At 40.0% G+C, this 24,340-nt stretch overlaps 1 protein-coding gene across 14 annotated transcripts in view; it reads right to left on the bottom strand.

Moving 5' to 3' along the window:
• Positions 1-24,340, bottom strand: part of ptprt (protein tyrosine phosphatase receptor type T) — a 515,339-nt gene that overhangs the window by 130,874 nt on the left and 360,125 nt on the right. For all 14 annotated transcript variants that reach the window (XM_029776440.1, XM_029776442.1, XM_029776445.1 and 11 more), the window contains exons 10-11: positions 17,528-17,729; positions 8,882-8,987 (exon numbers count right to left, since the gene is read on the bottom strand). In XM_029776440.1, the coding sequence (XP_029632300.1) occupies positions 8,882-8,987; positions 17,528-17,729 (308 nt within the window). The remainder of the gene's footprint in view (positions 1-8,881; positions 8,988-17,527; positions 17,730-24,340) is intronic.

Raw genomic sequence — 24,340 nt, 5'->3', positions numbered from 1 at the left:
TAATACTTCAAAACACCCACCATACCAACAATAATTCTATTTTTAATTTAATAGATTCTGTGGACTTTGTTGAACCATTTCAAGGTTGTGATACATGCGAAGTGGATGGACTTACTGTCTTGATTTTTTTTGTATGTATATTTAATTTATATTGGCCCATTCACCCTCTCCGGAGGACAAAACATACTTTGTTTTATGTTTTAGTTTTTTTACAGCTATTTTGTTACATATTCGTTATTCATACATGGCACTTTCATACACAGCATTACATGAGAGAAATATAGTTTGAGATACACATTAAAAGGTACTCAGATATATACGGTATACATAATAAATTGCGTTTTCAGTCCTAACTCTTGCAGATCATGAGCTTTTAATCCCAACCCTCAGCTACTCTCAGCCCATCCTACCTATCTCTGTAGACCACCCTTTCTTGATTTCCATGTGCCATATACAGTATTTTTCAACTGTGCTGTGATGTCTTAAATTAATTCTGAACATTTCTAATTTCATAGATTGTAAATTAAAGATGAATATGTTTGCTAAGAGTATTATTATATTAATTGATTGACTAAGGCTTTCCAAATTGCCCAACAGTGCTATTTGTAGGGTCGGTTTAGTTGAATGTTGTGATTTTACAGCCACTCATGAACCTGTGACCAGAAACAAGCTTACATGGGGGCAATAACAGAATAAATGATCTAATGACTCTGTTTCTGCAGTGCTGAAATTGTTGTATGCCCCATATATATAACATTATGTTGGTGGCGAGAATTGTGTATAATTGAAATAAAAAAACTCAGTGTTCAATCAAGAGTTGTTTTGTGTGTCAGTTCATAAACTATGTGCCATGAAATTGGAACTTCGAAAATCTCTTCCCAGGTATTTTTCAACCTGTATGGCGCTGCTGTCAACATTTTGATCCTCAAATGAAACTGGTATATTTTTCTATTTATGCAAAGAAAATCTGCCAAATGTGTTTTTTAATATAGGGCAGACAAACAAGTTTCCAACCTTATCCCCCTTTCACTGACCTCCTCAATTTATGCGTTAATATTGCAATCAGTTGGTTGTAACTTTGGATAGAGCAAACATGATAATCCAAGATGGTGTAGCAGTCGGATGTCTGTTTTGTTTCGTCTTGTCCCGTCCCGTGTATATATCATTTTTCTTTGTATATATTTATTTTTTACATTTTTAATCCCAATGTCCATCTACAGACTGAACATACTCTCCTGCAACCCGCCTCAACCAATGTGGTATGGATCTGCTATTTTTTATACTTTAGAACCGGAACCCCCTTCAGAAGCTAGCCAGCTAACTAGCTAATTGCTAGTAGTCAGTTAGCCACTGCTAGCGGTCATCAACGTTAACTCGGACACCTGCTAGCCTCAGTCCGGTCAAGTCCTGCCAGTCTGCACAGCGTGATATCAACCCAGAGCATATCGGACTGCTTTTCTCTACCACATCTCCGGATTCCTACTGCAAGCTCTGAACCTTTACTCCGGATCATCGCAGCTAGCTAGCTGCTATCCGAGTGGCTACTCCTAACTAATGTCTCTGTCCCGAAGCAAGCACCAGTTAGCCTGGAGCTAGCCTCGAGCTAGGCCCATCTCCCGGCTAGTAGAAGAGATCCATCAGACAATTCCTGGGCTTCAATACCTCTTTTGCCAATTGGCCTGGACCCTTTGCTGCTGGAGCCCCACCGATCCATCATGACTGGTCTGCTGACGTAACCGTCCAAGGGGGTTTCAACAAGCTCTCCCATTGCGATGTCCCCATGAGGCCCATCTGCTAGCCCTGGCCTGCTAGCTGTCTGAATCACCGTGCCTCCAGCTCGCCTAGCTACTCACTGGACCCTATGATCACTCGGCTACACACGTGTATCCCTAATGTCAATATGCCTTGTCTATTACTGTTTTGGTTAGTGATTTTTGTCTTATTTCACTGTAGCCTCCAGCCCTGCTCAATATGCCTTAGCTAGCCCTTTTGTTCCACCCCCCACACGTGGTGACCTCACCTGGCTTAAATGGTGCCTCTAGAGACAAAACCTCTCTCATCGTCACTCAATGCCTAGGCTTACCTCCACTGTACTCACATCCTACCATACCCTTGTCTGTACAATATGCCTTGAACCTACACTTCTGCACCCAGAAATCTGCTCCTTTTACTCTCTGTTCTGAACGCACTAGACAACCAGTTATTTTAGCCTTTAGCAGTACTCTTATCCTACTCCTCCTATGTTCCTCTGGTGATGTAGAGGTTAACCCAGGCCCTACAGCCCCCAGCATCCCTCCCATTCCCCAGGCGCTTTCATTTGTTGACTTCAGTAACCGTAAAAGCATTGGTTTCATGCGTGTTAACATTAGAAGCCTCCTCCCTAAGTTTGTTTTATTAACTGCTTTAGCAAACTCCGCCAACCCGGATGTCCTTGCCGTGTCTGAATCTTGGCTTAGGAAGGCCACCAAAAATTCTGAAATAGATAGAACTGCCAAAGGGGGCAGCGTCGCAATCTACTGCAGAGATAGCCTGCAGAGATCTGTCATACTATCCAGGTCTGTGCCCAAACAATTCGAGCATCTACTTTTAAAAATCCACCTTTCCAGAAACAAGTCTCTCACCATTGCCCCTTGTTATAGACCCCCTTCAGCCCCCAGCTGTGCCCTGGACACCATGTGAATTGATCGCCCCCCATCTATCTTCAGAGTTCGTACTGTTAGGTGACCTAAACTGGTACATGCTTAACAGCCCTCAATCTCACACAAATGATCAAGGAACCTACCAGGTACAACCCTAAATCCATAACCATGGGCACCCTCTTTGATATCATCCTGACCAACTTTCCCTCCAAATACACCTCTGCTGTCTTCAACCAGGATCTCAGCGATCACTGCCTCATTGCCTGCATCCGTAATGGGTCCGCGGTCAGATGACCACCCCTCATCACATTCAAACGCTCGCTAAAACAATTCAGTGAGCAGGCCTTTCTAATCGACCTGGCCCGGGTATCCTGGAAGGATATTGACCTCATCCCGTCAGTAGAGGATACCTGGTTGCTCTTCAAAAGTGCTTTCCTCTCCATCCTAAATAAGCTACAGGAAGCAAACAGAAATTTGCTTCCTGTAGGACTAATTACAAAAAGTTTTGGGACACTGTAAAGTCCATGGAGAATAAGAGCACCTCCTCCCAGCTGCCCACTGCAGTGATGATAGGAAACACTGTCACCACCGATAAATCTGCGATAATCGATAATTTCAATAAGCATTTTTCTGCGGCTGGCCATGCTTTCCACCTGGCTACCCCTACCCTGGCCAACCCCCCCCCCCCCAGCTGCAAAATCTGGATCCCTACAAATCATCTGGGCTAGACAATCTGGACCCTCTCTTTATAAAATGATCTGCCGAAATTGTTGCAACCCCTATTACTAGCCTATTCAACCTCTCTTTTGTATTGTCTGTGAACCCCAAAGATTGGAAAGCTGCCGCGGTCATCCCCCTCTTCAAAGGGGGAGACACTCTAGACCCAAACTGTTGTAGACCTATATCCATCCTGCCCTGACTCTCTAAAATATTCGAAAGCCAAGTTAATAAACAGATCACCGACCATTTCAAATCCCACTGTACCTTCTCCACTAAGCAATCTGGTTTCCGAGCTGGTCATGGGTGCACCTCAACCACGCTCAAGGTCCTAAACGATATCATAACCGCCATCGATAAAAGACAGTACTGTGCAGCCGTCTTCATCGACCTGGCCCAGGCTTTCGACTCTGTCAATCACCGCATTCTTATCGGCAGACTCAATAAACTTGGCTTCTCAAATGACTGCTTCGCTTGGTTCACCAACTACTTCATAGAGTTCAGTGTGTCAAATCGGAGGGCCTGTTGTCCGGACCTCTGGCAGTCTCTATGGGGGTGCCACAGGGTTCAATTCTCGGGCCGACTCTTTTCTCTGTATATATCAATGATTTTGCTCTTGCTGCTGGTGATTCTCTGATACACGTCTACATAGACGACACCATTCTGTATACATCTGGCCCTTCTTTGGACACTGTGCTAACAAACCTTCAACGCCATACAACACTCCTTCCGTGGCCTCCAACTGCTATTAAATGCTGGTAAAACTAAGTGCATGCTCTTCAACCGATTGCTGCCCGCACCCTCCCGCCCGACTAGCATCACTACTCTGGATGGTTCTGACCTAGAATACGTGGACAACTACAAATACGTAGGTGTCTGGTTAGACTGTTAACTCTCCTTCCAGACTCACATTAAGCACCTCCAATCCAAAATGAAATCTAGAATCTGTTTCCCATTTCGCAACAAAGCCTCCTTCACTCATGCTGCCAAACATACCCTCGTATAACTTACTATCCTACCGATCCTTGACTTTGGCGATGTAATTTAAAAAATAGCCCCCAACACTCTACTCAGCAAACTGGATGCAGTCTACCACAGTGCCATCTGTTTTGTCACCAAAGCCCCATTTACTACCCACCACTGTGACCTGTATCCTCTTGTTGGCTGGCCCTCACTACATATCCTTTGCCAAATCCACTGGATCCAGGTCATCTAAAGGTCTTTGCTAGGTAAAGCCCTGCCTTATCTCAGCTAACTGGTCACCATAGCAACACCCACCCGTAGCACGTGCTCCAGCAGGTATATTGCACTGGTCATCCCCAAAGCCAATACTTCCTTTGGCCGCCTTTCCATCCAGTTCTCTGCTGCCAATGACTGGAATGAATTGCAAAAATCTCTGAAGCTGGAGTCTTATATCTCACTCTCTAACTTTAAGCATCAGCTGTCAGAGCAGCTTACCGATCACTGTACCTGTACACAGCCAATCTGTAAAATGCACACCCAACTACCTCATCCCCATATTATTACTTACCCTCTTGCTCTTTTGCATCCCAGTATCTCTACTTGCACATCATCATCTGCACATCTATCACTCCAGTATTAATGCTAAATTGTAATTATTTCACCTCTATGGCGTATTTATTGCCTACCTCCCTACTCTTCTACATTTGCACACACTGTACACAGATTTTTCTATTTTTATTTTCTATTGTGTTATTGACTGTACGTTTGTTTATGTGTAACTCTGTGTTGATGTTTTTGTTGTACTGCTTTGCTGTATCATGGCCAGTTGTAAATGAGAACTTATTCTCAACTGGCCTTCCTGGTTAAATAAAGGTGAAATAAAATAAAAAAATATTTTTTTTTAAACATTCCCATTTCTGTGTGTGTGACACAACTCCACCATTCCTATTCAGAGTATCATGAATGATCTAGACCCTCAATGAGACTGTGCAGTAATCCAGATTGCAGACTTAAGAGAAAACGTGAGTCATTGGCATACATTGACACGTTTGTTTTAAAGCCCTGGACTTTTAACTCCTTGATATTATTCTTAGATCTGATTTTAATAGCTAACATTCCGGTGGCCATAACAATTAGAAAAGGAGAAAGTGGACAACCTTGTTTAACTCCTGTTGACAGTTCAATACTTTCTGAGAAGTAACCATTATTCACTATTTTACACCTGGGGTTGCTATAAATAACTTTAACCCATTGTATAAGAGATTCTCCAAAATTAAAATAGTCCAGGCATGTATAAACTGAGCATACAAAACATTAAGGACACCTGTTCTTTCCATGACCAGGTGAATCCATGTGAACGCTATGATCCCTTATGGATGCCACAAAATCCACTTCAATCAGTGTAGTTGAACAGGAGGAGGCAGGTTAAAGAAGGATTTTTAAGCCTTAGACAATTGAGAGATGGATTGTGTATGTGTGCCAATCAGAGGTTGAATGGGCAATACAAAATATTTAAGTACCTTTGAACAGGGTATTGCAGTAGGTGCCAGGTGCACCGGTTTGTGTCAAGAACTACAATACTGCTGGGTTTTTCACACTCGACAGTTCCCCGTGTGTATCAAGAATGGTCCACTATCCAAAGGACATCCAGCCAACCTGACACAACTGTGGAAAGCATTGGAGTTAACATTGGCCAGCATCCCTGCGGAACGCTTTCGACAGCTTGCAGAGTCCATGCCCAGACAAATTAAGTCTGTTCTGAGTAACCCAATATTAGGAAGTTGTTCTTAATGTTTTGTCCAGTATACATAAATTGTAGTCGTACTTTATCAAAGGTCTTTTCAAAATCTGCAATGAAGACCAGGCCTTTTTTTTATGTTTCATAGTTTTCATTGTTTCAAGTCTTATATTATCTCCAATGTATTGTCAATGTAAAAAGACCTGTCTAATTAGGATGAATAATATCCAATAAAACCTTTTTAATTATATGCGCTATGCATAGAAGTGTAAAGGGCTTCCAGTTTTATAAATGGACTGGATCTTTATACTTACCACATGGGTCCTGTTTTAGTAATATTTAAATCAGACCTTCTTGCTGTGTATCTGACAGTCTATAATTTTTATAGTCGGTAAAACGTGAATAGTAGATCTTTGAGTATATAATTTTTTTTGTTCATATACTGTAACTCAACTGGTATGCCATCAAGCCCTGAGATTTTTCCGGACTGAAATGAATTAATTGTATCAAGAAATTCCTCCTCTGTAATTTGGCTTTCACACAAGTCTTTCTGTACAGTTATTAATTTTACACTATTATTAGGAAAAATTTAACATCATTCAGTGGAGATGGAAAATGGAGGAGACTGGAAAGAGAAAATATACTTAAAATATTTAGCTTCCTCTTTCAAAATATAATTTGGTGATCAGAAATACTTGTAACGTGTTTCTGTCTTTGAATTTTTTTATTTAAACTTTATTTAACTAGGCAAGTCAGTTAAGAACAAATTCTTATTTACAATGACGGCCTTAGAACAGTGTGTTAACTGCCTTGTTCAGGGGCAGAAAGACAGATTTTGACCTTGTCAGCTCGGGATTCGATCTAGCAACATTTCAGTTACTGGCCTAACGCTCTAACTACTAGCTAACTACCTGCCACCCCTGTAAATTCTTTGTGGATGGAAAATGGTGAAAAATGCCCCAAATACATTTTTAATCTTCATCATCGAAGATGAAAAATAATTTGGTGCATTTTAACCATTTTCCATCCAGTTTGCTTTATTTTATTAATATATTACTCTTGATCGTTCTTGAATAAGTTCCTCCAGTTCTTTATGTTTTTATTCTGTTCATCTATGTACTGTTTTTATTGCCATCCATCTGTGGTGCTAGTTCCACTATTTCCTTTGTTAGTCTAATCTCTTTTGACCTAAATTAGTTTTTGCTTTAAGGATGAGTATTGAATTGCATGGCCTCTGAAGGCACATTCGAAAGTATCCCATACAATAAGGGGATCTGCTGTACCTAGAATACACTACCGTTCAAAAGTTTGGGGTCACTTAGAAAGTTCCTTGTTTTTGACAGAAAATCACATTTTTTTTGTCCATTAAAATGACATCAAATTAATCAGAAACACAGTGTAGACATTGTTAATGTTGTAAATGACTATTGTAGCTGGAAACGGCAGATTTTTAATGGAATATCTAAATAGGAGTACAGAGGCCCATTATCAGCAACCATCACTCCTGTGTTCCAATGGCATGTTGTGTTAGCTAATCCAAGTTTATCATTTTAAAAGGCTAATTGATCTTTAGAAAACCCATTTGCAATTATGTTAGCACAGCTGAAACCTGTGTTTCTGATTAAAGAAGCAATAAAACTGGCCTTCTTAAGACTAGTTGAGTATCTGGAGCATCAGCATTTGTGGGTTCGATTACAGGTTCAAAATGGCCAGAAACAAAGTACTTTTTTCTGAAACTCGTCAGTCTATTCTTGTTCTGAGAAATTAAGGCTATTCCAAGCGAGAAATTGCCAAGAAATTGAAGATCTCGAACAACAGGAGTGATGGTTGCTGATAATGGGCCTCTGTACTCCTATTTAGATATTCCATAAAAAAATCAGCTGTTTCCAGCTACAATAGTCATTTACAACATTAACAATGTCTACACTGTATTTCTAATCAATTTGATGTTATTTTAATGGACTAAAAATGTCCTTGTTTTCTTTCAAAAACAAGGACATTTTCACGTGATACCAAACTTTTGAATGGTAGTGTATGTTATGCAGGAAAAAGTATATTAAAAGTTATAAATTATTTTGTCTTGGTTAAAAACAGCTTGTCATCCAGTAGGCTTTGATTACATTTACAATATCCCTGCTCACATGGAAATTCGTTAAGAGTTATGTGGATGCCAATTAGATGGTGGTCTGATCACATTCTGTCTCCTATCTACACTTTTTTTAAACTTTTGGAGCCAGTGAGAAGGACAAAAGAAAGTAGTCAAGACTACTAGCTTGATTAATCCTCCTCCATGTACTGTATACTGTATCTCACTAGCTCAGGGTTTTTAAGCCTCCATATATTCATTAGTTCTAATGTGTCCATGATATTTGTGATCTCCTTAAGTGCATGAGGGTGATAGTTTGTCGTGTGATTCTCTGGACTTCGGTGAACCATTTCAAGGTTAAAATAAATGCTTGTAACTTGTCTTTTTAGAGAAAGAAAGGGGGTAACACTTTGGTTGAACCTTGTGCAACCTTGTGTAAGTGTTAACTGCACTATCATGTGTTGTGTATTACCAATTAATTTCTTACTGTGCAGATAAGCAGTAAAAACAACCAAATATACAATCTTCCCAAACACCATTATTTTGTCAATCTGACACCTCCATAATGCCAACCCCCCAAAATTGTTAGGCTTTATGCACGAGTTTCCACATTTGAAGCAGAGAAAAACAGACTAGGTTGAAGTTAACACTTCCAAAATGGAGACACCTGGACATGTAACTAACTCACCGTACTGCAGACATAATGGACCTGACTGAAGTGATGGCATAGTGTGGTACCTGACAGGAGCTCCTCTGGACTGCGCAGGCTTCAGCAGAACTGTGATGGTGGTGTCCGTCTCATTCAGAGGGGGAATGTCTGTCTCGTACTCCGGCATTGATGGGGCTAGCGGGGAAAGATTCAGAGGGTATGAGACAGAGTTGTGTTCATAAGGGCACGCAACGGAAAAAACAAAAATGTTTTGCAATGAAAAACAAATATGATTGAGTCTGTTTTGTTACTTTTGTTTCCTAATGAACACAACCCCTTTCAAATTATTATTTTTAAGACACACAATCAACACACTTGGTCCCCTGACATCATGAAAATAGTGGATTCAGCCCTGTGATTTCTAATGCTAACGCACAATAGAGTATTGGAATACAGTCACTGTACCTAAACAGACCATCTCCATCTGTGGATCTAAGTCAATTTTGTCCATGAAGCCATTGCTAAAGATTGACCTTTTTAAAGATGTGCCCTAACACAAGCGTGTTGGTGTGAAAACCTTGCCCTGTACACGTCACGATAGTGCCATCTCTCTAAAATGTCACGTCTTCCCCAATCTTCATTATCTCCAAAACATTCATAGGACAACCTTGATTAGATAAATCGCAGCAGACTGTAATTAGAAATGCCAAAATGTTCAGGGATTCAAAGGGAATGGTGTTGATGCTGTAGGCCATCAAGGCTCTAGTCTATTGTATGACTGACAACTAAGACAGGGAATGTTTACTTTCAGAGATAAGAAGACAAATCCTTGATGTGTGTGTTACACCATTTCTATATATATGAATGTCAGTGAATGACATGGTTCAAATGAATGATGCACAATGATAAACAATTGCTCATTGTTTGGTTGCTATTTTGTGTGAATGTACAGTACCGTTCAAAAGTTTGGACACACCTACTCATTCAAAGGTTTTTCTTTATTGGTACTATTTTCTATTATTGTAGAATAATAGTGAAGACATCAAAACCATGAAATAACACACATGGAATCATATAGTAACCAAAAAAGTGTTAAACAAATCAAAATACATTTTAGATTTTAGATTCTTCAAAGTAGCCACCCTTTTCCTTGATGACAGCTTTGCACAGTCTTGGCATTCTCTCAACCAGCTTCACCTGGAATGCTTTTCCAACAGTCGTGAAGGAGTTCCCACATATGTGACCCATTTCAGGAAACTAGGCGTATGTCGCAAGTCACCAGAGAGGCGTTTGAACGTAAAACACATTTAGGAATAAAGTTGTTAAATTACAAGCCGAGTTGGTTTAGCCAAACAAGAAGACAGGAACCTTCCCACTAGCCATGATTGGCTGAGATAATGAGTGGGCTGCGGTGTAGCATCTTGTGTCTATAAAGTGAGCTGCTCGTTATGCGTCGATAATCCTTTCTACTGCAGTTTGTTCGAAAGATCTAACGTTAGCCATGCAGAACTGCAAATATATTGCAACTGCTCTCAATAATATTGCTCCCCTGAATTTATCAGGCTTTCGACAAAGGTCAGTGGTGAAAAGTTGTGATGGACTACTTTCTGGAGAACGATCATGCCATTCTGACTCTCTCTGAGCTGTGCAAACTAAATGGAAAGGCGTTGCAGTCTGCCGTGAAGCTTTCATTCATGTATACGGGTAAGAGTCTAGCAACAGTTTCAGATATTATACGTTTCTAATTTTGTCCGAAAGTTGTTTTCATTGCAAGTTAAAGCTTGATGTTAGCTAGCCTGCTAAAGTTCGATGGCTGATTTGCTAGCTAACATTGAACCTATTTGGTTAACTTTAGCTAACTGTGACAATCAGTTTGTTTTGCTAGTACTCTATGGATTGGGATTATAGTTAATTTTTTAGCTAGCTAGCTAACGTTAAATGTCTAAACAAAAGACGCCAAGTTAAAGCTTGCTGTTAGCTAGCTAACTTCAGCTGAGGTTAGATTGCTGGCTTGCTAGCTAACACTAAGTTACGTGTATAAACTGTGTGTAGTGATGTTATCTCAGAATGCCATTTCGCATCTATTGTATAATAGTGCAGAAATATTTGTATCTGGAATTCGTATTTCAGCGTCAGTAGAACACGCTTCACTCTCCTCCACCAGTCATACAAGGAGAATGGTCTAATGCCACCCATTAGAATAAGAGCTGACCCAAGCAAGCACAGGTTACACCTGAAGCATGAGGACTTGCAGTGAGTGGGGAATTTTATCAACAACTGCGCAGAGCATAATGCAATAGTATTACCAGGATGCCACCCAGGACACAAACACTTTGGTGGAAAGCTGCTGCCATCCCATGTCACAAAACCAGCAATGTGGCGTCTCTACAAAAAAATCAATGACTCAAACACTTGGTATGTAAAGCATACACGTGTTGATTATTTAATTGACCTCCAACATGATTGGCACTACTTTTATTGAGCTCACATTTGTTCTGTATTTTCCAGAGGTACGTGTAGGTCGGCTGTCTTCCTTCGGGCTGTGGAGAACATTTCTGCCCCACATCTCAAGCACTAAGCCTAGGACAGAACTATGCTGGCAGTGCCAGAGGAACAACTATTAGGTCTTCAGATCTGTCAATCTGCCAGAAGCTGCTAAGTCAGCCAAGCTGAAGAAGCAAGAGCAGCATCTCCTGCTTGTTCAGAGTGAGCGGTCTGTCTACCAGAAGAGGGTTGCTGACGGCAAGACCAACTGTCAAGACCTGCAGTTCTCTCTGGGGGCACCTACTGAACCAGCAAGCAAAGACATCAGGATGCATTACAGCTTTGATTTTAAGAAAGCAAAATTTCCTCCTATATACTGATTAAGGACATAGATGGATAGATATATATACACTCATATATATATACAGTTGAAGTCTGAAGTTTACATACACCTTAGCCAAATACATTTAAACTCCGTTTTTCACAATTCCTGACGTTTAATCCTAGTAAACATTCCCTGTCTTAGGTCAGTTAGGATCACCACTTTATTTTAAGAATGTGAAATGTCAGAATAATAGTAGAGAGAATGATTTATTTCAGCTTTTATTTCTTTCATCACATTACCAGTGGGTCAGACGTTTACATATACTCAATTAGTATTTGGTAGCATTGCCTTTAAGTTGTTTAACTTGCGTACAACGTTTTGGGTAGCCTTCCACAAGCTTCCCACAATAAGTTGGGTGAATTTTGGCCCATTCCTCCTGACATAGCTGGTGTAACTGAGTCAGATTTGTAGGCCTCCTTTCTCGCACACACTTTTTAAGTTCTGCCCGCAATTTTTCTATGGGATTGAGGTCAGGGTTTTGTGATGTCCACTCCAATACCTTGACTTTGCTGTCCTAAAACCATTTTGCCACAACTTTGGAAGTATGCTTGGGGTCATTGTCTATTTGGAAGACCCATTTGCGACCAAGCTTTAACTTCATGACTGATGTCTTGAGATGTTGCTTCAATATATCCACATAATTGTCCTCCCTCATGATGCCATCTACTTTGTGAAGTGCACCAGTCTCTCCTGCACCAAAGCACCCCCACAATATGATGCTGCCACCCCTATGCTTCACGGTTGGGGTGGTGTTCTTCGGCTTGCAAGCATCCCCCTTTTCCCTCCAAACACAACAATGGTTATTATGGCCAAACAGTTCTATTTGTGTTTCATCAGACCAGAGGACATTTCTCCAAAAAGTACGATCTTTGTCCCCATGTGGAGTTGCAAACCGTAGCCTAGCTCTTTAATGGCGGTTTTGGAGCAGTAGCTTCTTCCATGCTGAGCGGCCTTTCAGGTTATGTCGATATAAGACTCATTTTACTGTGGATATAGATACTTTTGTACCTGTTTCCTCCAGCATCTTCACAAGGTAATTTGCTGTTCTTTTGGGATTGATTTGCACTTTTCACACCAAAGAACGTTAATCTCTAGGAGACAGAACGCATCTCCTTCCTGAGCAGCTGCGTGGTCCCATGGTGTTTATACTTGCGTACTATTGTTTGTACAAATGAATTTGGTACCTTCAGGCGTTTGAAAATTGCTCCCAAGGATGAACCAGACTACTTGTGGAGGTCTACAATTGTTTTTCTGAGGTCTTGGCTGATTTCTTTTGATTTTCCCATGATGTCAAGGAAAGAGGCACTGCGTTTTAAGGTAGGCCTTGAAATACATCCACAGGTATACCTCCAATTGACTCAAATTATGTCAATTAGCCTATCAGAAGCTCCTAAAGCCATGACATCATTTTCTGGAATATTCCGAGCTGTTTAAAGGCACAGTCAACTTAGAGTATGTAAACTTCTGCCCCCCTGGAATTGTGATACAGTGAATTATAAGTGAAATAATCTGTCTGTAAACAATTGTTGGAAAAATTACTTGTGTCATGCACAAAGTAGATGTCTTAACCGACTTGCCAAAACTATAGTATGTTAACAAGACATTTTTGGAGTCTTGTTGAAAAACGAGTTTTAATGACTCCAACCTAAGTGTATGTAAACTTCCGACTTCAACTGTGTATATATATATATATATATATATATATATGAGGCAGGCAAATACCTTTCACTGAGCTGTGTAAAGACAGGGGTGAGACAATTAATTGTATTTTATCTTAATGATCTTTTGTTGTTTGCAGGTGCACTGTCCTTCTATGCAGCCAGGTCCCATCTACTTTTTAACTCCTCGCAAGTGTGGCTTGTTCTGTGTCTGCTGTGAAGGAATACCACAACAACTCAACTACTTGATTGATGAAGGCATGTCATCCAGCAAAGGCAGCAGCGCAGTCATCAACTACATGCACCATTTCTTCACCAACTATGGAGTGTGCACTACACGTGTGGAACTGAATTGTGATAACTGCAGTGGCCAAAACAAGAACACGTTTGTGCTCTTGTATTGTGCCTGGCGGACGATGCACACGCTCCACCAGAGTCTTGACATTCACTTCCTGATCACAGGCCACACCAAGTTTGCCCCCGACTGGTGCTTTGGCCTCATCAAGCAGCGCTTCAGAAAGACCAGAGTGAACAATTTGTCTGAGATTGTGAAGGACAGCACTTTGACAGGGGTCAACATCCCACAGCTGGTTGGACTGGACGATGGTACGGTGCTGGTGGAAAGCTATGGCTGGCAACAACACCTGACTCTGTACTTCAGGCAGCTGCCACAGATCAAGCAGTACCAGCACATCAGATGAATATAATTTTCATTGCATTGTATGAGGTTATTCTTCTTATCTAAACTTAGGAGGTGAATTGATGGTGTGCAAGGTTGTAATGTCTTCTAATTTTTTTTGTTATTTCCAGTTTTACAGATTCGATGCTCTGGAGCCTGGTGTTGCTGTCGCCAAGGAGCGTTTGGACTCAATCGGGACTAGGTTTCAGCTTATGCGCAACGCTGACATCCTTCCTCCCATAGATGGTCTGCCTGTACAAGTACCACCTGGACTGGACACAGCTAGACAAACGTAACTTTTTGAGAAGATCAGGGAGTTTTGCGACAAAGAGGCTTTGGACATCACATGCCCTGCACCAAAGTCAAGGGCAGGACAGAAATAGGCTCTCCGACTATTTCTGAAATTGCTGCTATGCAAGTAACATTTGGCTGTAGAGACCCATGCACTTAGCAAGATGTGGCCAGTGGTGTAAAGTACTTAAGTAAAAATATTTTTTGAGGGTATCTGTACTTTACTAACTATATTTTTGGCAACTTTTACTTTCACTTCACCACATTCCGGAATTTTTTTTTACAGCTTTTTACTCCATAAATTTTCTCCAACACCCAAAAGTACTCATTACATTTTGACAGGAAAATTGTCCAATTCACACACTTATCAAGAGAACATCCCTGGTCATCCCTATTTCATCTGATCTGGCAAACTCACTAAACACAAATGCTTTGTTTGTAAATTATGTCTGAGTGTTGGAGTATGCCCTGGCTCTCCGTCAATGAAAAAGTTAAATAAAATTGTACCATCTGGTTTAATCAAAGGAATTTGAAATGATTTATACTTTTATTTTTGATACTTAAGTACATTTTAGCAATTCCACATACGTTTGATACTTAAGTATTTTTTAAACAAAATACTTTTAGACTTTTACTCAAGTAGTATTTTACTGGGTGACTTTTACTTAACAAATTCTCTATTAAGGTATCTTTACTCAAGTAAGACAATATAGTACTTTTTCCACCACTGGATGTGGCTGGGGGTTATAGCATTTCTTTCACTTGACCCATCAATTTAGAAAAATTTGTCTGGGTAAGCGTCATCTAATATTTATCAAATATTTTTATCTGGACACTTTCTGTCTACCTGGATTATTTCCTTATTGTAGGCTACAACTTTTACCACTTTTAATCTTAATATTTACTACACTACTCACTGTTAGCACATTACCTCACATCTGAATCCTTAAAGAGATGGGTGGGGCTGGCTTAAGAGGGTGTGAACAATGCCAAATGGGTGAAGACAAAGGAGAGCTCTCCAGTAGGTACCAAAACATTCAAAGGCCTTATTCTCAAAAGTGAGTTTATCAACTTTCAAATTACTTTCCCATTGTTCCTCAAATGCAGTGTATGATATAACATGTTGTAGCTCCAAGTCTCTACTTCTTTCCAATGTAAAAAACACCATTTCCAATTTTGCTACATAAGACCGATTTGAGAAAGGTTGATCACATATGCTGAGCACTTGTTGGCTGCTTTTCCTTCACTCGGCGGTTCAACTCTTCCCAAACCATCTCAATTGGGTTGAGGTCGGGTGATTGTGGAGGCCAGGTCATCTGATGCAGCACTCCATCACTCTCCTTCTTGGTCAAATAGACCTTACACAGCCTGGAAGTGTGTTGGGTCATTGTCCCATTGAAAAACAAATGATTGTCCCACTAAGCGCAAACCAGAATGGGATGGCATATCGCTGTGTAGCCATGCTGGTTAAGTGTGCCTCAAATTCTAAATAAATCACAGACAGTGTCACCAGCAAAGCACCCATACACCATCACACCCCCTCCTCCATGCTTTACGGTGGGAACCCCACATGCGGAGATCATGCGTTCACCTCCTCTGCGTCTCACAAAGACACAGCGGTTGGAAGCAAAAATCTCAAATTTGGACTCATCAGACCAAAGGAAAGATAACCACCGGTCTATTGTCCATCGCTCATGTTTCTTGGCCCAAGCAATTATCTTCTTATTTGTGTCCTTTAGTAGTGGTTTCATTGCAGCAATTTGGCTATGAAGGCCTAGTCTCCTCTGAACAGTTGATGTTGAGATGTGTGTACTTGAACTCTGTGAAGCATTTATTTGGGCTGCAATTTCTGAGGCTGGTAACTCCAATGAACTTATCCTCTGCAGCAGAGATAACTCTGGGTCTTCCTTTCCTGTGGCGGTCCTCGTGAGAGCCAGTTTCATCATAGCGCTTGATGGTTTTTGCCACTGAACTTGAAGATACTTTCAAAGTTCTTGAAATTCTCCGGATTGACTGACCTTCATGCCTTAAAAGTTATGATGGACTGTCGTTTCTCTTTGCTTATTTGAGCTGTTCTTGCCATAATATGGACTTGGTCTTTTACCATATAGGGCTATTTTCTGTATACCACCCCTACCTTGTCACAACACAACTGATTGGCTCAAACGCATTAAGAAGGAATGAAATTCCACTAATTAACGTTTAACCAGGCACACCTGTTAACTGAAATGCATTCCAAGTGACTACCTCATGAGGCTGGTTGAGAGAATGCCAAGAGTGTGCAAAGCTGTCATCAAGGCAAAGGGTGGCTACTTTGAAGAATCTCAAATATAAAATATATTTTGATTTGTTTGAAACTTTTTGGGTTACTGTAGTACATGATTCCATTTGTGTTATTTCATAGTTTTGATGTCTTCACTATGATTCTACAATGTAGAAAATCTTACAAATAAAGAAAAACCCTTGAATGAGTAGGTGTGTCCAAACTCTTGACTGGTACTGCATGTATCACAACTAAAGTTACATAAATAATTCTAAATTAAGCATATAGGAGTGCCTGTATCTTTGTTAACCGCTCAACACAGAATAGCCGCATGTGCACCCCGCCTCAAATCGGTTGGAGGAATATCCTTTCTTTTTTATTCAGCTATGTTCAATTGTATTCTTCATACTATAAAATAATGCCACGGAATTCTAAGCAAATCTTGTCTGCTAAATGAACTAGTGTAGCACACAGCCATATGGCATAGCCAGATCAGGGCCTAACATAAGGACAAGTTTTCTTCATATCATGTTTCTTTTGACCTGTCTAAAATAAATAATGGATTTATTGTGATGGTGTAGGCTATATTACATGTATTTATTAGATTTGCAGATGTTCCAATGGTCTGCATCAGTGGCTTGTATGCTACGCGCGGAAGCCAGGCAATGCTAAATGTGTTTATGTTAATTAACGGTCAATTACCGTGAGACCAGCAGTTATTTGCTTGACAATCACAGGCTGACAAAATGTCATGACCACCACAGCTCTAGTCAGATGGGGCATTTGACAATGTCAGTGTTTATTATTATTTTTTACAAAGCAAAAAAACTAATAATGAAAAGAACAAAACTGCTATAGTACAAGGGTGCATGTATCATGTAATTTACATCATATTGCTTGCAGCTGTATGTATGTGAATTTAGGATACCAATGAAACATCACTACTACTATCTGCTCTGAACAAGTATCCCTCACCTGCTATCTTGGTGGCGATGCGGGTGGTTACAGGGGGTCCAAAGCCTTTGTTGGTGCTGGCTTTGAGGGTGAAGAAGTAGGTGGTGCCCGGGTAGAGCCCTACGAACAGGTGGTGGGTCTCGTTGCGTAACTTGAACACCCTGCCACGCTGGGTGGTCAGGTCTGCACTGGGGTCCAAGGAGCTCAGAGCCTTATAGGTGATCTGTAAGAGCAGAGTGAAAAACGTAACACTATATATAAACACCTCAAAAAAAGAAACGTCCTCTCACTGTCATCTGCGTTTATTTTCAGCAAACTTAACATGTGTAAATATTTGTATGAACATAACAAGATTAAAAAAATTGACATAAACTGAACAAGTTCCACAGACATGTGACTATGAGAAATTAAATAATCTGTCCCTGAACAAAGGGGGGGTCAATATAAAAAATAACAATGCCTAAGGCACGTTCACGCAGATGAGCATCTTTCTTTTTTTTCAGTCAGTAGAAAGGCCTTTTTAGTGTCCTAAGTTTTCATAACTGTGACCTTAATTGCCTACCGTCTGTAAGCTGTTCATGTTTTTTTTACCTTTATTTATACAGCATTTTCTCAATGAGATAACATCTCTTTTCCAAGAGAGACCTGGTCCAATAGCAGCAGGGGGAACAACGTTTCAGATAAAACAACTTACATATAATAACCCAACATTAAACAAAACTGTAAACACACATACAGTACAACAAAAACATCTTACGTTAAAAACACGTAATTCTTGACCAAAAACAGCTGTCCTAAAGACAATTACACTATTCTATGATATATACATCGATCAAGTGTTTAAACTCCACCAACGAAACTAGATCATCAAATTTTAAAATGTTCAGAAGAGAATTCCAAGACCACGGAGCTAAGTAACTAAAACTATTTCTACCATGACCTGTTCTAATTTTTGGTACTGTTAGATTCAAATGAGAACGGGACCGTAATTTATATTTATTTACCGACCTGACTAAAAAAGAACAGAGGTAAAATAACATTTTACCCAATATGGCCAAATCAGTGTATACCTGTGTTTAAGCACACACAAGGTCAATGACAACCAGCCAACAGTGCTATAAAGATCACAATGATGTGTTAGACATTTTTGATTTGTAATGAACCTGAGGGCTGCATGATACACTGAATCGAGGACTCTCAGGGTAGTGGTTGAGGCTTGCATATATATAACATCACTAAAATCTAAAACCGCCAGTAATGTACATCGTACCAGCTCCTTCCTGGCCTCCAAAGAAAAGACAAGCCTTATGCCGGTAATAAAAACCTATTCTCAGCTTGAGCTTCCTTATCAAGTTCTCTACATGCACAGTGAAGCTCAGCTTATCATCAACCCACACACTCAAATATTTGTACACTTTAACTTGCTCTATAGTATGTCCAGCCAATGTAGCAATGACATGATTAGTAACATACCTGGCATTTGAAAATACCATGCATTTTGTTTTACCCGAATTTAGAACCAGCTTTAAATCATACAGATTCTGTTGTATGATGTTACATGCTCTCTGGGCATTTTCAAAAGCTAAAGATAAACTACTATCACTTGAATAAAAAACAGTATCATCTGCATAAAAATGAACATCCGCTGATTCAATAATATCCCCAATGTGGTTGATATACAAAATGAAAAACAGTGGGCCCAAAATAGAACCTTATGGAACACCTGAACACACCTCTATGGACTCAGATTTACAACCATCCGCCATTACACATTGTGTACGATTTGATAGGTAATTTATAAACCAATCTAGAGCATGACAAGTAATTCCACAACATTTTAACCTTTGCACTAACACAGCATGGTCCACGGTGTCAAAAGCCTTCAACAAATAAATAAAGACAGACACACAATGTAAATTCTTATCAAGAGCACAGTGGATGTCATTTAAAACCTTCAATGTTGCTGAAACAGTGCTGTGGCCAGACCTAAAACCTGATGGCATTCCATTTAAGATGTTGTTTTCTTGGAAGTAGGCCTTTAGCTGCCTACTAACTAAGGACTCCAGTACCTTTGACAATACAGACAATTTTGATATGGGTCGATAGTTGTCAAGTAGCGAAGGATCTCCACCTTTCAGGAGAGGCAGTACAAAAGCAGATTTCCATAACTTGGGGATTTCCTTAACATCAAGCGTGAGGTTAAAAAACATGTTAAGGGGGGAGCAATGATAACTGCAGCTAGGTGTAGGAAGCGGGGGTCTAGTTCATCAGGGCCAGGGTATATTTCCCATCAATTTCTTTCAGGGCTTTACACACTTCTGAAACAGAGAAGGATGAAAAGGAGAACCTGGTGAAGGAGTGCACAGGGGTGTCAGGTAAATTCATAGGGGGCTCAATTATACCTTTGACCTTTTCAAATAAACTGCCTGCATCTAAAAAATGCTGATTCAAGGCTTTCAGAATGGAGGTTCTCTCAGCTGCAATCTGTGTGTCTACCAACAATTGTTTGGGAAGCTGTGTATCTTTTTTTGCACTCCAAACCTTTCACTACTTGCCAAAATTTGAATGGATTATTTAAATCATGTTTAGTAGATTTCAGGTAGTGGTCTGCTTTCAATTTACGGATCATAGCCACACCCATATTTTGAAGATGTTTAAAAGCCATCCAATCATCTGCCAAACCAGTCCCTCTTGCTTTAGCCCACATGGCATTTCGTTCCCTTATGATTTTTGTAAGTTCCTTAGTAAACCAAGGGTTCTCTCTGCCCTTAATCCTGAATTTTTTAAAAAGGGGCATGCCTATTGCATACATCCTGGAATGTGTTGTGGAAGTAAGAAAAGGCTAGTTCAACATCAGTGATTAATTCCATTCTATTCCATTCAATGCTAGATACATCATGTAAAAAAAACCTTGAATATCAAACCGCTTCCAGTTTCTTTTCGCAATCACACGTGGGGATTCCTTAGGAATTTTACCATATCTCACACAGGCAATAGCACAGTGATCAATTATGTAATTTGCAAAAATACCAGAAGCATTAAAACAATGAGGAGTATTGGTTAAGATCAAATCAATCGAAGAGGATTTCAGAGGATATTTTATATTCAACCTAGTTACACTGTTGACAATCTGAGTGAGATTATAGGTATTGCATAGAATTTTGAGTTGATCAGAGCTAGATGTTAGCCAGTCCTGATTCAGATCACCCATCAGGACAAACTCAGAATTTACATTCTGTGATAATTCGAAAATACAATCCAGAGAGCCAACAGTAGCAGATGGAGGTCTATAACAACAAGATACAACAATATTTAAAGATGAGCCAACGTTTAGGTTCAAAGACAGATATTCAAATTGCTTAGGTTTAGTAATAGAAGTCAGAACGACCACCGAGAACTTGTCTTTTACGTATACAGCAACACCACCACCCTTAGATTTACGATTTGTACGAAAAACATTATAACCATTTATGCCAATATTTTTGTCTGTAATAGATTTTTTTAAGCCAGGTTTCAGAAAGCATAAATACATCAGGGTCGGCAGTTTTTATCCATATATTCATAAAATCAAGCTTCGGCAGAAGACTTCTTCATTGAACAAGCATGGAAAACAGTGTTTAAACCCTTTACAATGAAGATCTGTGAAGTTATTTGGATTTTTACAAATTATCTTTAAAAGACAGGGCCCTGAAAAGGGGACTATCTCAATATCAAATCATTTCTGGGTAACAATGAAGTGCCTTACTGTGATTGTTTTAAATTAAAATTGTCAAAAATAAACAAAAATTGCTTCTTAGCACCAGGCAGGCAGGCCAATATTCCATCCCACCAAATTCCATCCCACTTTTCAAACAGCTCTTACACTAAAAGGGAGCTAAATCATTATCTAATTTTCACAGTATTATTCCAACCTCATAGTGTGGAAATAAATACAATATACAGTATATACCGTAATTTCCGGACTATAAGCCGCTACTTTTTTCCCACGCTTTGAACCTCGCTGCTTAAACAATGACGCTTTCAAATATATATATATATTTTTTTTAAAACACATTCTGTGACGTGCTCAGTTTTTTGGCGGCATGAAGCTTTCATTAGACCAATGAAATTGCCGAACGGGTTAAGGTCAAACAACTTTTTTGTTTACTGTTTAGATTAAATAGAGCACGCTCAAACTTCCCATCATTCTGATTACGGTAATCATTTTGTCACCCTCATCATGGCAAAGACACGGAGAAATGCATATGATTCAGCTTTCAAGTTGAAGGCGATTGATCTGGCTGTTGGAAAAGGAAATAGAGCTGCTGCACGGGAACTTGGTCTGGAGCAATGACTTTCTTGGTAGGCTACTGTTTACTGCAAATTTTTATTTTTTGTTACAAGCGGTGTTTCGTTAAAGTCTATTTATTTTTGTTACAAGCGGTGTTTCGTTAAAGCCTATTTATTTTTGTTACAAGCCGTGTTTCGTTAAAGCCTGTGTAAAGTTAATTTTTTTCAATGTACCGGTAGGCACCTGCGGCTTATAGACATGTGCGGCTTATTTATGTTCAAAATAAAAAAAATGTTTTAATTCAGTGGGTGCGGCTTATATTCAGGTGCACTCAATAGTCTGGAAATTACGGTAACACAGGAAACTCAAACACAGTTGGTTCATAGACTGTGTCATAACATTGCCATGTTGGGTCAAATGGAATTGTTATGCAATTTAAATGTTGAAATATGTGAAAAGATTAAATGTAATTTTAGCCTCCTAAATAAGAGAATTGTTTCATAGTAAAACTTAGGCCCAGTCAGTGGCCACATCCAAGTGGTTGAGAACTATGAAACACGCCCTTCTCTCCCCCAGCACAAAAGCCCGTTGACGGAAGTCAACCTTAGTTCCAGAAATGTGAGGACTGCTGTCCTAACGTTTAGAAGGGCGAATTTCAATGTGGAGGTGACGATCACCACAATGGAATGGTGAATTTCGACTTGACCAGACAGAATACAGCACAAGCTGATTATGGCAACTTGGTATAAACTTTGAACTATTATTCATTAAAGAAGAAGTGATACATCCTAGACGTCGAGCTGCAGCTGTAAACGTACGTGTTCTAGGAAAGGACAGACAATCTCCTAAGAACGAAAGGGTACTTCAACGTATCCGTTGTACAACACTACAACCAAAAAGATTCTTCAAAGAACAGTGGGGATCTCTGCTGGGCAAACCAGTCTTCCATCTTCAACCCATCTATCGAAGAGCAGCTCAGAGTAAATATATATCTTGCATTTTCGACAACTGTTTTATATAGAAAATAAATGTGAACCAGCAACCTACTTTTTCCATTATTTCTGATAGAATGTCATTCGGGATGGCCAGCATTGCAAACAGTAAACATAATTTTAATTCGTATAATAGTCCGTAGTGAAAAGTTATCTTATTGTAAAAAGAAAGGAAGAGTAGGAATGCAGGATACAAAGGTAAACATAATGCCACATTGATGTGTGGGCTGAAAACACAGTGGTAGCCTAACTGGTACCAATGTCAAAAATAGTATTCGATTTAAGGTATTATTGTTACGAACAAAACACAAACTGTCATTTTCGAGCATATGCAATGCTTTGCAATAGTGAAGAAGAACAGAACGGTAATGTCAATTCTGTTGGTCCCACCAGTGAATTTCCGGCAGCATTTGAATTAGCTACACACTGCTGTGTGCCACAGCCATGAAATATTGGCAATGCATTACAACAGAAATATTGACCGTGTCGAAACAAACAGAAAGGGCTTCCATAGCCACAAACGTCCAAACGGATGTTCTGCATTTGTTTTGTTCTTTTTGCCGGAGATTGATGTTTCTGTAAATTGATGTGTACAGCGTTGGGGACAATCAAAACATTTTAGGCTGACGTTTCACAGCTCACAACTCCATTAGAAGAATTCAAATCAAACCAATTGACAGCTCAGTGCCTGCTGGCAGCTAGGCCAGTCTCTGCTTGAAAGGCTTTCATGGTTAAGTGCTGGATCCGGCATGGCCCCTAGACCATGCTGCACTGACCACAGGCAAAGAAACAGTCGGGGCAATACAAGCCACCACTTAAAATACAATTTTAGCTGAAAGTAAAAAAACTGAAAAGATGATGAAAATAAGGAAAGAAATAGTGGGGGGTAAAAAGCCTCAGCCACCTCAGGGCAGCTGCATCCTAGGTTGCGAGGAAGTGTGTCCTAGATCAGCTTTTTTCAAACCTGTCATTGGGGACCCCCAGACAAAGCTAGGCCAAAATGATGTAAGGTGAATATGGGTCGGGAGTGGTATAGACTTGGGCATGTGCTTGATGGATGGTTGGCTGTGTGAGACAGTGAGACAGGGTGAGTCAGACATCATCCAGCCACTGACAGCTTTCAGAATTTTACAAGTTGATAAAGAGTTGGAAAGGAACTAAAACTGAAACAAATGGAGCCTTCCTGTAGACATGGAAGATTCAGGTAATTTCTTTATTCCAACCTAGCTGTTATTCATGTATTTTGTTTGGGTTAAGTGGTTCACAACACTTTCACCAAATGTTTATTAATCATTTATCTTTGCAAGGCATCCGTTTGAGGTGACAAGCATCCACGATTCAGTGCATGGCAACAGAGATAGCAAAATACATTGTTCCTTTTTCTTGTGCTCAATGTTGGTCCATGCTGACACGATGGCATCACGCACTTGCTGCAGATTTGATGGCGGTAGATTCAGGCGGAGGTGTTGCTAACATTTATGATAGCAAATTTCAAGTTACCCAAAAAAACAAAACGTTTTCGTCTTTTGAGCTTCTAGTCATCAAATCCATGCAGCCTACTCAATCACTTTT

This window comes from Salmo trutta, chromosome 14 (genome assembly GCF_901001165.1).
Source record: "Salmo trutta chromosome 14, fSalTru1.1, whole genome shotgun sequence".
Taxonomy (NCBI): domain Eukaryota; kingdom Metazoa; phylum Chordata; class Actinopteri; order Salmoniformes; family Salmonidae; genus Salmo; species Salmo trutta.
The sequence above is the reverse complement of the archived record's forward strand: the minus strand, read 5'-3'. Positions and strand labels throughout refer to the sequence as shown.